Source organism: Carex rostrata, chromosome 34 (genome assembly GCF_964058835.1).
Source record: "Carex rostrata chromosome 34, lpCarRost1.2, whole genome shotgun sequence".
NCBI lineage: Eukaryota > Viridiplantae > Streptophyta > Magnoliopsida > Poales > Cyperaceae > Carex > Carex rostrata.
The window spans coordinates 4550269-4565759 of NC_135951.1; the positions used below are offsets into that span (position 1 = coordinate 4550269).

General features: G+C 32.7%; 1 protein-coding gene and 1 pseudogene across 2 annotated transcripts; both read right to left on the minus strand.

Moving 5' to 3' along the window:
• Positions 1-1812: 1812 nt before the first annotated feature.
• Positions 1813-5325, minus strand: LOC144549219 (desmethyl-deoxy-podophyllotoxin synthase-like). The gene is made up of 4 exons (XM_078297949.1): positions 5014-5325; positions 3109-3551; positions 2796-2979; positions 1813-2639 (listed from the first exon to the last, which is right to left on the minus strand). Exons 1-4 carry the CDS (start codon positions 5287-5289, stop codon positions 2019-2021), a joined length of 1524 nt encoding a protein of 507 aa, XP_078154075.1. The 5' UTR covers positions 5290-5325; the 3' UTR covers positions 1813-2018.
• Positions 5326-9765: 4440 nt separating this feature from the next.
• LOC144549057 (L-type lectin-domain containing receptor kinase SIT2 pseudogene) lies at positions 9766-11981 on the minus strand (annotated as a pseudogene). The gene has a single exon (XR_013509553.1). The product of XR_013509553.1 is annotated as an L-type lectin-domain containing receptor kinase SIT2 pseudogene (transcript).
• Between the last annotated feature and the right edge of the window lie 3510 nt (positions 11982-15491).

Below are 15491 nucleotides of genomic sequence, written 5' to 3' on the forward strand. Positions count from 1 at the left end.
ATAGAATAAGACTGTAAAGTTTCAATAAAAATCTCAAAACAGATCGTGAGATATCGGCTCTCAAAAATTGCCCGAAGATCTCCTTCAGCAGTTGGGGTCAGAAGCACTCCTTCAGCAGTTCGGGCAATTTTTGAGAGCCGATATCTCACGATCTGTTTTGAGATTTTGTATGAAACTTTACAGTCTTATTCTATGAAGTCAAGAATGCATGTCGGTAAATTTTCATGATTTTTGAAGGTGTTTTGGTATGTTAATCAGAGGTGCAAAGTTGGGGTCAGAAGCACTCCTTCAGCAGTTCGGGCAATTTTTGAGAGCCGATATCTCACGATCTGTTTTGCGATTTTGTATGAAACTTTACAGTCTTATTCTATGAAGTCAAGAATGCATGTCGGTAAATTTTCATGATTTTTGAAGGTGTTTTGGTATGTTAATCAGAGGTGCAAAGTTGGGGTCAGAAGCACTCCTTCAGCAGTTCGGGCAATTTTTGAGAGCCGATATCTCACGATCTGTTTTGAGATTTTGTATGAAACTTTACAGTCTTATTCTATGAAGTCAAGAATGCATGTCGGTAAATTTTCATGATTTTTGAAGGTGTTTTGATATGTTAACCAGAGGTCCAAAGTTGGACCAAAAAAATAATTTTTTTTTCTCCAGACTCTAAAAAAAAAAAAAAAAAAAAAAAAAAAAAAATTATTTTAAAATTCGGCCCGCGGATATTATCCGCGCTCGGGACCAAAAAAAATTTTTTTTTTTTTTTTTTTTTATTCGGGGCGCGAATTTTATCCGCGCCCCGGAATAAAAATTCCGGAGCGCGGATAAAATCCGCGGTTGGGGTATTTTTATAAATTTTGTTGAAACTTGGGTATTTTAATTTAATTTATTTATTAAATAGGTATTTTTAAAAAAATCGGCTGAAATCATCAATTGGTTTATAGTTACAGGTTGCGACAAAAACCTTGAAAAAAAACAAGTTGCGACAAAGTAAATCATTTGATGCTTTGGCACGCAACCGGTTATTTTCTACTTGATGGGAATTTATGACCAATTATTCGTTCAAGCCTACTATATTGACATTTTTGTAGCGAGAGCTGATATTTTATATTGGATACCTTTCAGCTTAATAGTGTTATAATTTAGTATAAGGAATTAAGAATTAATGGACCTTGTTGAAATAATTTTTTTATCTAATTAATGCTGAATATTAAATGAAAATTTTAAAAGTAAAAGATTCTTAAATTTATTTGAACCGATCGATTCATGAGCTGGTCATTAAATCTCTTTCTTCAACTTATTCATATATATATATATAGTAGAACTAGGGTGTTCCTATGTTCACCAAGTATCATTGTAAACTTAACTCTAAAATATATTGAATTGACTTCAAACTATGAATCCAAATAATTGAAATTCATCTATGAGTGATGCGTATACATGTGAAAATTTTAAATTTTCAAATTAATTTTGTATAGAGTCAAGTGGTAAAAATAAAAAAAAAATTCAAAATGAATACATTAAAATTAATTTATAAACCTTCTAATTTTGACCGCTTGACTTTATACTAAATTAATTCAAAAGTTAAAATTTTTTGCAGTATGTAGGCACATCACTCGTAAGGTAAATGAATTTCAATAGTTCATGTTGATCATTCGAAGCCAATCTGATATATTTTAAAGTTGAGTTCACAAACAATAGTTTCTAGTCTCTCTCTCCCTCCCTCCCTCTCTCTCTCTTGAGCACAGAACTTTTCCCAAGTACTTCCTAGATGAGAAACAGATCACATATATTCGTATAACCATAATTTACTACTATATATTGTAGGAAAATCACACATTTTTATTGGAAAATCAAAGTCAGACATACATGCAAGCCCCTAGGATTACCAGTGAAATTACTTCAATATATTTTAATTAATACAGTATTTTTTTAAGCAGATATCATATTACAGATATCACTTTAATACAATCTTATCAATTACAGATATCATATTGAGCAGATCGAGTTTCTTGGACATCTAAAGTCTAAATATCAGGCAAAGGAACACACAATGTTGGTACCAAATACAGAGGCTCCTTTTTGGCAGCAGCAAGTCCGAAGCTCTCCGTCATGTCCACATCCTCTGGCTTCATCTCATCAGGTAGTTGCCAATCAAAGTGCAGCAACAGACTTGCCAGAGCAAGCTCTATCACAGTCTCACCAAACTTAAGTCCGGGACAAATCCTCCTCCCGGCACCAAATGGCACAAACTCAAAATTCTGCCCTTTAAAGTCAATACCAGATGTTTCAAACCTCTCCGGTTTGAATTCATCTGGATCGTTCCAGTACTCGGGATTTCTTCCCAGAGCCCAAGCGTTGATTACAATGCGGGCCCCAGTGGGAATTGTGTAGCCAAGTATCTGGCAACTCTCCTTGCATAGTCGTGGCAATAAAAATGGCGCCGGAGGGTGCATTCTCAGGGTTTCTTTGATGACTAATTGCAGAAAACTGAGGCTATTTGTATTGGTATTCTCATCACTATTTTTTGCAGCTAATTGCCTTATATCTGTTTGTGCCTTTGCCATTACATCAGGGTGCTTAATTAGTTCTGCCATGGCCCATGTAATTGTTGTTGCTGATGTTTCAGTTCCTCCATTAAATACATCCTTAATAAATTAAGAGTAGAGTGAACATAAAATTAGTTCATTTTTTTTAAGGTGGGTTATATTCATATTTTTCAGATAATGTGTATTTTCTTTCTTCATTTATAAATTACAATAGTTTATATGAAGAAAATTAATGTTAATCAGGCATGCACATACCAAGATAATAGCTTTTATGTTGTCCATAGTGATAGGCAGCTCCAAATCACCACGTTCCTTTATATCAATAAGGGCATCGATGGAATCATATTGAATCTTATCCTCTCCTCTTTTTGAATCCTTCTGTTGTTGTCGATTCTTCAAACGCTCCTGTATAATCTCCTCTAGTACCAAATCTATTTTTCTACATGTATTAATTATAATTAACATATGAGTCTCGATCAGCCAAACATTAAAGATTAATTAAGAAGAAAATCAGGAATTAATGCAGAAATATATTAAGTTCATCGATCAAATGTGGTTTATTAATTACCGGTGGAGTCTCGCAACTCTTCTTCTCATCTTCACATCCAACCAGCTCAATGAGGGAAAGAGATCAGATAGGTGGAACCCGGACAAGACCTCTCCTACCTCTTTTAACATTTCCAATAACACTTGTCTCATTTTAAAATTTCCTCCAAATGCTGCGCGAATGACAATATTGTTTGAAAGCTCATATGCCCATGCACTCAAATTGACTTGTGATTTACCAGAAACTAAACTGAAGCTCTTCAACATTGAATTGATCTCTTCTTGCCAAATTGAGGAGAAAGATTTCACCTGTTTTGAACTAAAGAGCACACTGGCACAAATTCGACGCATCTGACGCCAGTAGGGCCCATTTGAAAAACCCATATCCGTGCTTCCATATAAGATACCATTTGCTGCATATAGCTCAGGGCGGTTCGCAAGATTTGCATCTTGTGTTTGCATCACCTATGCAGTTTGTATGCATTAATATTGTTAAAACATATAATATAATTTCCTCCAATATAAGACACAAATATATATATAATGATACATATCAAAACTTTGTAATTAGCTGCAATTGTGTTTCTTAATTAATATTACTTTTCACACCTTCCCTAATTATACCCTGTAGATTTACTAATTGGGATTATGCAAAAAGAAAAGCACATGGACGTTATGAAGGGATTGTCCCAAGTTTGAATTTTTGAAGAAAACTATTATTAGATGTAATTAATAATAACACGTTCGAATACGTTAATTTACATCATTTAAACTTTTCTACTCTTATGTCTTGCATATGCAAACCCTATTCACATGGTACCTTTTAGAACCACCAAATTTCCAGGAGCGATAACAATTGACTCGATCAGGTTTTAAAATATAGTTTTATTTACGAGGTTGGCTACTCTACTTACATGCATATGAGGGTATATGCTTATAAGTCATTTTTTAGTTTTCAAAATCCAAAAAGTCGATCTGAACCATTAGATGTGATATCTATATTGAAATGTGCTTGAAGACCAAATTTTACATTTTTCTGAATTTTCTTACTATTTATTAAGGCACTTTAAAAATTGCTGATCCAATGGTGGCTTAATAAAACAGTAAAATCAGCAGCCACCGTTGAAAATTACTGATCCTCGTTGTCCTCACTTCTCGTGAAGCTTCTGATTTTACTGTTTTGTTAAGCCACCGTTGGATCAGCAATTTTTAAAGTGGCTTAATAAATAGTAAAAAAATTCAGAAAAATATAAAATTTGGTCTCCAATCACATATTAATATGGAGAACAAGATGAACGGTTCGGAACGACGTTTTGGACTTTGAAATTTCAAATTTGGACCGTATGCATATTGGGTCATATGCATACAAATGAACATTAGTCACTCTCTCTTTCTCTCTCTATATATATATGAGTAGCCTTACTATATATATAGATATATATATAGGAATATGCTAGCATGCTATGCATAGCATAGAACCCCTCCATGCAACGGCTCGGATTTCGAGTTTTCAAAATCCTAACGGTCGATCCGAACCGTTCATCTTGTTCTCCATATTAATATGTGTTTGGAGACCAAATTTTACATTTTTTGGAATTTTTTTACTATTTCTTTAGATTTATTGAAAATCGCTGTTTTCAGCAAATCTGGACCATAAAAAAACAGCGATTTTCAATAAATCTAAAGAAATAGTAAAAAAATTCCAAAAAATGTAAAATTTGGTCTCCAAACACATATTAATATGGAGAACAAGATGAACGGTTCGGATCGACCGTTAGGATTTTGAAAACTCGAAATCCGAGCCGTTGCATGGAGGGGTTCTATGCTATGCATAGCATGCTAGCATATTCCTATATATATATATATATATATATATATAGCCTCACTCACAAAATAAAATAAAAGATCAGCTACAAAAAGTAGTCACCTCCTTTGCAGCTTCACGAGAAGTGAGGACAACAAGGTCCGTCTCACCAGCACGAAGGAGCATAACGGGTCCATGCAACTGGGCAAGATCACACAGGGCATGATGTGGCAAACTGGCAGTTGCTAGGTGGTGTACACTTCCAATAAATGGAAAGGTCTGGGGTCCTGGAGGGAGATTAGATTTAGAATTATGTGTAGCTTGCTTCTGGAGGAATCGAAGGGAGAGCACGAATAGTAGGAGAAGACAAGGGAGTGCAAGTGCAAGCAGGAGTTCCATTTCTACTCTTCTTCTTTTTTGGTATGAGATAGAGATAAAACTTCCTAACATAATTTCAAGTGATTAAGGCTTTATGTGATAGTGACTGGCAATTGCTAATTGATAAGATTGTAAAATGTGTACAAGGTTGGAAGAGTCATTTTCGGTCTTTATGAGGCAGAGTTACTCTTTTAAACTCTGTCATTTCAACAATTCCTATGTATTGGATGTAAATTTTTATAGCATGGTAGTAATTCAACTAGAAGAAAATATTCTCTTACTTCCTGGGATGATGTGTCCAAAGGAAAAGATCAAGGGGCTTAGGTGTTATTGATTTAAAATTAATGAATAAGGCTTTGTTAGTGAAGTGGTGGATAAGATTTCTGAACAACAGTATAACTGATAGATGGAAAGCAGCTTATAATGCTCTTATTAAACTAATTTGGGATTGGAAAGCAGCTTATAATGGTTTTACTTTTACATGTTCTGCAATAATTAGTGACATATGGTTGTTAGATTAAGCAATACAATTTAAGGATAGATTATTAGTTGAAATGATTAGAAGCGTAGTTATTTTGAATGTTTGGCTTAAACGTAATAAGGTTTGTTTTAAGGGTTCTAATTTCTGCATTAGCTAAGAAATTGGGTACTATAATTAATTTGTTAACTACTTTTCGGTGTCAGTCTCAGAATGATGATTTTTACTTAAATTTGAGCCTCGTAATTCCCTCTGATGTTAATTAAGAACTTACCTGATCAATTCTAGGCGGAGGAGGAGGCAGTGGAGATCCTGGCGTCCATGGCAGAGATGGAGGAGGACTCTTTTTTGAACCTCATCAGGAGCAGAGCTAGACTTTCAAACTATGGGGATCAAATACAAAATTAGATTCAATCATATAAAAATTTTCTATGGAGAATTAATGGGGATCAATTTTACAATACCATGAAATTTAGTATAAATTATATTAAAAATCATAGGTAAACGTACACAAAAAAAAATAAAAATAAAAATGGGGGTTAGTTGATGATGATGATGATGTGGACTGGGACTTGTTGGATTACTAATAGTTGTTGTTATACTGTGTTTTGAATTGTCTTTTATTTTGTGTAGTTTTTGTGCAGTAAAATTTTGTAACTAAACAATTTGGTTAAGTTTTAGGTACCTGCTTTAGATATTTATACTTAGTATTTATGGTTTCTAATAAAAATCAGTGGATCATGAATCCACTATTCTTTTAAAAAAAAAAAAATAAGTTCCTGCAAGTGCAGGATTTCCAAACTTAATTATAATTTTTATTTTATTAAGAGATGGTGATATCGATCTGTTCTTTGATATGTTCATAGGCATAATTAACAAAAGTAATACTGATATCTAATTAGAGAATTCGTACAGCCGAAAGTTCACGCGCTCTATAGTCTATAGAATATAAATTTGGTAGATATATAAAAGTTATTAAAACTAAAGAAGAAAAATAATTAATTAAACAAGAAGGTTTAATGCAGAAAATATAGCAAAGTCAGTCAAAAAGTAAAGACAACACAAATGAGGAAGATTGTTGACAGCCACTTTCAAAAGAAAGAAGACAAATCATGAGGAAGAAGAAAGATAAGAAAAATATAGAGAGAGATGAATTTCAATAAAGGCGGCAGCAACTGATACTTACTTTTACTTAGATATTTTTGGTGCATTAATTATATATTTCACATTTGTATGGCTAATGAGCTTTCTCTACTATATCAATAATATTCTTCCGGTTTTCAAAATCTATCGAATTAATCGGCTTCAAATGACAAATTCAAATCGTTCAAACTGATATCCTTAATGAGAGCTTTGTTTTCCATATATATATATATATATTTTTAGAATTTATTTACTATCAAGTCAAGTGATAAAAAAAAAGAATAAATAGTGCATTAAAATGCACACACAATCCTTCATATTTTGACCGCTTGACTTGATAGCAAATAAATTTGAAAATTAAAAGAAATTATATGGAAACGAAGCTATCATTAAGGAGATCGATTTGAATGGTTTGGATTTGTCGTTTGAAACCGATTCGATAGATTTTGAAGGCCGGAAGTATATTGTTGATATACTAGACGAAACGGGTTAGCCGTACTCTATACATCTATATATATATATATATATATATATATATATATATATATATATATATATATATATATATATATATATATATATATATATATATATGAGGAGGGATCCAATTATACCCTTTTTTGGTGACACCGAATTACACTCTTCATTTTCAAAGTTTTTAAATTTCAAACAGTCGATCCAAACCGTTCAACATAATGGATATGTTAAAATGTGCTTGCAAATCAAATTTTACATTTTTTTGGAATTTTTTTACTATTTATTAAGTATTTAACAAATCGCTATATTCGAACCATTGAATTTTTGTACCCATCTTAATAAATAGTAAAAAAATTCAGAAAAACGTAAAATTTGATCTGCAAGCACATTTTAATATATCCATCATGTTGAACGGTTTGGATCGACTGTTTGGACTTTGTAAACATAGGGTGTAATACGGTGTCACCAAAAAAAGGTGTAATTGGATCCCTCCTCTATATATATATATATATATATATATATTAAAAATTTGGTTAAAATAGAAAACTAAGTCCAAAAAGTATGTTAACAGTTATAAATTTTTATCTTTTTTTTCGAGTTTGAGATTGGCTTTGTTTAAAATCTAAATTATATACACTAGTTAGAATAATGCAGCATTTGGGCCTTGGGTAGGCCTAGTCCAGACCCAATTGAACGAGTATTTCACAGCATAGAACCCAAGCTATTCATTTGGGTCCAAGTCCATAACACAAGGAGTGCATAGAATCAGTTGGGCCTTGACTTGAAAGCCCATGATAGAAAATAAATTTGCTAATTGATATATAAAAGTTGAAATTAAAGAAGAAAAAGAAAGGTGTAAAGCATCAAGGAGAGGATAAGATTAGAGGTGCTACTTTTACCCGATTATTCAGATCTGATCTGGAACCGAACCGGATCCGACCCGGAACCGATCCGGATCCAATTAATTTGAATAGGGTATGGTTTAAAAAATATAATCGGTTAAATTATGGGTATGGTTACAAAATTAATAATTTAATATCCTACCTGGATCCGAATCGGAACCGATACTGTAATGGGTAGGATATGGTTTCATTTAATTATCCGACCCATAACCGAACCCGACCCGATACCCGTATAAATACTCGATAAAACATATATTCATAACTATTAATATATAAAAATACAACTTTGCATATTAATTTTTACATAAGCCGTGGTGAGTCCAGTACTTTTTTAAATGTGAGAAAATAGAATGCAGTCACATATTCACTATGTTTATACACATAGATGGATGCCAAATTTATTCATTTCATAACAGCCGCATTAATTTTTTAAATAAAATTTATTACTATGAATACATCCTTCAATATTTGTCTTGATATCCTCTGCATAATAATGAAAATTTATTGCTCTCATTGATATGTCATTTCTACAAATTATTAATATTCCATTCATAGCTTTTTTGAACCATAGAAAAGAAAATCATCATCTCTAATATTTTACTTTTTAAAAATTATATATCTTCTTCAATATTTTTATTTTCAAAAGTTATTTTCTCTCCATCCTCCTGATTTTTTTGTGACATATACCCGCTCCGGATCCAAAACCGCCCCGTATCCGAACCAAACCCGATAATTTACAAACAAGTTATGGATATCTATCTACCCGGAACCGAAAGACTGGACCCGAAATATCTACGGGTAGATGGGTATCCAGATCAGGACCTGACCCGAATTGAAACAGATAAGTGTATGGATCGAAATTCGTACCCTAACACTTTTAGGGTACGGGTCCAAATATAATAGTATCCGGACCCGACCCGACCCAATAGCACCTCTAGATAAGATAGGTGTTAATTAAGTGTTTTAATTTCATTTTTAACAAATTAACATCAATAATGTTCAAATTTGTTATGACATACATTAATATTGCACATATTCAAATTTATACAGAACTCATAGTTAATTATGATTTATACAAAAATGCAGCAAATGTTTCCATGTATGGTACCACTGATAATCTGATATTGCCTTCTCAAATGGCCCCTACTGGCGACAGCTGCATCGGATTTGTACCAGTGAGCTCTTTAGTTCGATCAAAACAGGTACGTGAAATTTGTATCTTCAATTTGAACAGAAGTGATCAATTCCTTGTTGAAGAGCTTTAGCTTAGTTTCTGGTAAATCACCAGTCAATTTGAGTGCATGGACATATGAGCTTTCAAACAATATCGTCAGATTGTTCACAACACAGCCCAGCTAATAAGCTGAACCAATTTTTTTATCTTTAAGAGGGATTTGTGCATCAATTAACTACAAGTCAGAGAGATTGGAACAGTTAAAACTAAAATCATTAAATGAGGCTATCCAATTCCTTGAAACATCGATCTCCAATACGCATGTAAACTAACTCTTATATTATATATACTGCTTTTCTTGCTATATCATCAAACATTCATACAACTTATCTCGATTATTTTTTCCAAAGCAAAGCAAGGCATTCTACTAATTATATACATAATATCTGATTACACAATATATATAATAAGTTATATCATAATTTGAAAACAAAGGGTCCAGTCTTATCATCTACCACCAGATAAACCAGAGAAAGATGTCATTGTAGATGGTTGTGACAAAATATAAGAATCAAACCCTTCATTCTGAAGCATTGCAAGCATGCTAAAGTTTGATTTTATTGCTGATAAGTCGGGTAGGGCTGCGTTTCCTTCCAAATATTGCACGGCTTGTTGCATGCTTGGCCTGACACTAGGTAGTGGATGTGAGCAAAGCAAACCAAGTTTTAGCACCATATCTACCTCCTCTACTACATAACATTCGTCTAATTTTGGATCCACAATATCAGCAAAGGATCCGAAATTCCAGTGCTCTAACACCTGATCAACTAGAATTGTTCGCTCACCTTGTGTACCGGGGTCTACCGGCCTCTTACTGCAAACAATTTCTAACAGAAACGCACCAAAGGCAAACACATCAGTGAGAGGTGTTGCCTTCCCAGTTCTTGCAAGCTCTGGTGCAATATAACCCATTGTACCTACCACATGAGTGGTTTGAGGGTCGGTACCGTGATCATATAGTCTTGCAAGGCCAAAGTCACCTAATCTACCATTTAAATCACAATCTAATAAAACATTGCTTGCCTTAATGTCTCGGTGGATGACGACTTGTTCCCAATCCTCATGGAGGTATAAAAGAGCTGATGCTACTCCTTTGATAATTTTGAACCGTTGGATCCAATTAAGAGTCGGCTTTTCTTGACCATACAAATACTTGTCAAGACTCCCATTTGGCATGTAATCATATACCAAAAGGAGCTCCCCTTTACGCCGGCAATAACCCAATAACTGAACAAGATTTCTATGCCGGAGCCGGCCAATACTCACAACCTCTGCAATGAATTGCTTGATACCTTGCCTTGATTCGTGTGAGATTCGCTTGACTGCAACTTCCAATTTGGACACAGGTAAAACCCCCCTGTAAACTTTCCCAAAGCCACCACTTCCAAGCAACTCTTTTTCCTTAAACCCATTCGTTGCTCGGTACAAATCTTTGTATGAGAAGCGATGTGGACCAAACTCAACTTCCCAATCTTCAAGCAGTTCTGCGTACTTGAACCGCCTCTTCATGTAGAGAAAAAGGCAAGCAAGTAAAATAAAAACAAAGGCAGCTGAAGCAAAAGGCATCGCTATGTCGAAAACTTTTGATCGGCCTTTGGAGGTTGTTCGGGGGAGCTTTGGTAACTTTGATAGGTCAATGGATGGTGCTTCTCCATTTAGTTTGAAGCTCCATCCAAGAATGTAGTGAGAGCTATGGACAGAGCCAGTGGAAGAAGAAAAACCAATATACATAGAATCGAAATTCGAAAGTACTGTTGAGAGATTGAATTTATAAGAGAGTAGAGGTTTTTTTGGCTTAGACTTTCCAATGGGAGATAAGGTAACAGTAATTTGTGTCTCTTGGCTCTCATATTCAACCCATACTTGCATCTCTTTACGACTGATAAGACTCAAATTTTTAAAAGCACCGGAATTATCGTCGGTATAATAACCGGCGGAAGCAGATTGGCTCGACTTCAAACTATTTATATCAATGCCAACATGGTTATCATTTAAATCTTGGAACTCAGAGCTGTATATAGTGTCAAGCTCAATCGCAAAAATATGATTGGTAAGATTGCCATTGTTTTGACTATTGAGGAGACCCAAGTATTGGCTTGGCAAGGCAGAGGAGAGATTCTTCGAGGGGGAGATGAAGAAGGCAATACCATGGCCGCTAAGGTCAAGGTACTCGGAAATAATTGCGAATACAAATGTGGTTGAGAAGGAAGAGGTGGTCGACCTACCGAAGCGAATTGGAGACGGATGGAAGGCATGACCTTTCATTTGAAACGTGTCGTTAGTTAACCTCAAAAGGCCATTCGACTCGATGTACGCTACACCGTCCAGGGTTAGATTTGCACCGGCGAATCCATTGAATGTAAATTCCACTTCTTGGCTGACTGAGAATGCTATTTTTAAGAGAAAGAGAAAACTCAAAGCAAAGTTTTTAATAAGCATGACTAAAGAAACAAATTATTTGCTTAGAAGGGCGTATTTCTTTGCAGCAAGTTGTGGATTTGAGAATATATAGTGATTGGATATTATTAATTTATGTGAGAGATAATTAAGGAACCAATTAAAAGAAGCTTCTACTTGTAATTATTTCAGTATGCTCACACAGAAATATTGACTAAGAAGTAAGCTTAGAGAAAATAAATGGAAACAGAAAATTTTGCAGGAGCACTGGTAGAATAAATTGGTGAGTTAATGGCCAATTATTGAGTGAGATTAATTATGGATTTTAAAATGCGTAGATTAGTATCTACTATGTTTTAATATTATTATTTTTAAAATTCAAACAATTAATCTAAATCGGTTAATATGATTTTCCATATGAAAATGTATATTTAGATCAAAATTTACAGTTTTTATTAAATCTCTTACTATTCTTTTAGATTGATATAAAATTACAATTTTTAGATGCATATGGTCAAGAAATTTTAGATCAAGATATAATCTACCTATCTAAAATATAGCAAATATATATGAAAAAATATAAAAAAAATTGTCCTCAAGTATTTTTTCATATGAAAATCATGTTAAGATCTAGTTTTAGATCCACTGTTTGAATTTTTAAAATAAAGATATATATTCATGAGTGAGTCTATGGTACTATGCATATTACGATTTGGCCTATGCTACAGCTCAATATTCGACTTTTCAAAATCCTAACGGTCGATCCGAACTGTTCATCTTATTCTCCATATTAATATGTGTTTGGAGACCAAATTTTACATTTTTTGAAATTTTTTTACTTTTTTTTAGATTTATTGAAAATCACTGTTTTTGGATGGTCCAGAATTTTCAGATCAAGATATATATTAAGTCGATTCCAAGTCCTTTTTGAAGCTCTTAGGTTCAAGCCTACTAAATTGACTTTTTGGTAGCGATACCTTTCACCTTAATAGCGTTATAATTATTTAGTATAATGAATTATATAAGAATGCACCTTGTTGAAATAATACATATGTAAAATAAATATTTATATACCGTGTGTGCAATTAGCATCTACCAAGTTTCTCAAAAAAATAAAATAAAATAAAATAAAATTTCTGGTCTTCGATCTCTCGTATTTTCTTTTTTATTTTGTTGTGTTGTTATTGTGGATAGTTTTAATTTGCTCGTTCGTTTTTGAAAGTGTAATTTAATTTTGAATAATTTGGATGTTTTGTTCTAAAAAATTTTGTCTTCAAGTATTTTTTTCATATGAAAATTATGCTAAGAGTTTTAAATCAACTGTTTGAATTTTTTAAATAAAAATATAAATTCATAGTACATGTTGATTTGTGTATTAATTACTCAGTGGTGTAGCCTCATGTCTCACCAATAATTAATTAAAGACATTTCCGAATGCTAATTGATTTAAGTTGCAAAAATCAAGATGAAAATATGTGAACAACAATGAAATAAAATTAAGGATATATATGAACAATCAAAGTTATTCCAAAAGTCAAAATATCTAGATGTTTTTGCTAATCATACATGCATGCATATATCATGTATACATCGCTAACTGAAGTCATCATCAATTGGTTTATTGTTACAAGTTGCGACAAACACCTTGAAAAAAACAAGTTGCGACAAAGAAAATTATTTGATGCTTTATGGACCACAACCCGTGATTTTCTACTTGATAGAGAAGTTTATGAAAATTGCAGAAAGATATTTTGGATAAGTCCTTTTGAAAACAGAATAGGTTTGATGGACATTTGAGTTTGATAGATTACAAGGTCATCCGATCTGCTTTAAAATTTGTATGTCCACAAATTAAAAAGCAAAACGCACAGATTTTAAAATGGATCAGACGGTTTTGAAGTCCATCAAACTTAAAGTAGGTTTGATCGATGCTCATGGAACTTACCCTCGTATCCTTTTTTTAAGCCTACTAATTAAATTGACATTTTTGTAGCGAGAGCTGATATTTTTTGATTTGATACCTTTCAGCTTAATAGTGTTATAAATTAATTTAGTATAATTAATAATTAAGAATTAATGTAGCTTGTTGAAATAATTTTTTGATCTAATTAATGCTGAATATTAACTGAAAATTTTAAAAGTAAAGGATTCTTAATTAAATTGAGTCCAACTGATCGAGTCAAATTGTAAGTACTTGATCATGATTTATCATAAGAACTAAACTATGCTTCAGTTCAACTATACAAATGATAATATTAATGAAGGTAGTGCTTGAATTAATACTCATATGTAATTTGGCTTGATGCTAGTTTTTTTTTTTTAATATTAATGAAGGTAGTGCTTGAATTTAATTTTAAATAATTTGGATGTTTTGTTCTAAAATTAGAATTTTGAGTAAATCTTGATTGTTATAACTTGCTCAACATTAAAAAAAAAAAAAAAATCTTGGTTATCATCTATGCCGCCTTGGATCTTCCTCTTCCTCTTCCTCTTCGTCTAAGACCAGTTTGGCTGGGCAAGGAATAGGAGAAGAATAGAAAAATTATGGAATTGAGAATTGACCACTCTTCTAGTCTATTCTAAATGTATTATTCTATTTAGCGTGCTCAACATTTGGAATAGTTGCACTTTCTCTTCATTAAAATACTATTATTGTGATAAATGACTCTTATAACCTTTGTCGTGTTTTGATCACTGCACCATATATACCGTGTTGAATACTTCTATTTAGATTGATGTACAAATTTTTTTTTACATGACAAAGGATTATAATTTTAAACCAAAAAGGAATAAAAGAACAATGAAAGTACATAGCGTAATTCCACAAATAGCAGCCAAAAAAAAAAAAAGGACAAATGTAAAACAAAAATAGAACATAATTTATTTATTTTTGAAGGTAAGTAAGCTTGGTTTTCATTAATAAAAGGAAAAAAAAAGTTTACAACTCATTTATTTACATCACATGAGGATAATAAAAAATTGGGGAAATTTTTTTTATGTCACTCCAAAAGTTGAAAATTAGGAAAATGTCACCTCAAAACATGAAATTGGTTTAATGCCACCGCAAAACCTTTTTATTTAGCTAATTACCATTTATACTATATTGTTCTATATTTATATAATAAAAATACTAAAATTAATCATACTGACAATAATGCCCCTCATCATCAAATTATGTAAATTTTGTGTCCCGTATTTGATTATACACTTGTGCAATTTAGAGTCCTCTAACCGTGCACGTAAATTGCTTGATCGCGTGGAGACCGATTGCACGGATTGGAGGACGAGGGTGGAAGAAGAACTGGAGGAGGATCAATTGAGGAGGTGCGATTGAGGAGGAGGATCGATTGAGGAAGAAGCAGGGCTCATGAAATGATTCAAGGGAATGATCTGGTGGTTGAAGATGATGAAATGAAAGGTAAAATTAGAAATACCAAAATACATCTCAAAATAAATTATATACAGATTATTTTATAATTAAAATGGTATGAAATTTGTATAATTGTGGTAATTTGATAAATTTGATGACTTTAGAGTGGCAAATAACTAATTTTATATTTTGGGGTGACATTTTTCTAAATTTCCCTAAATA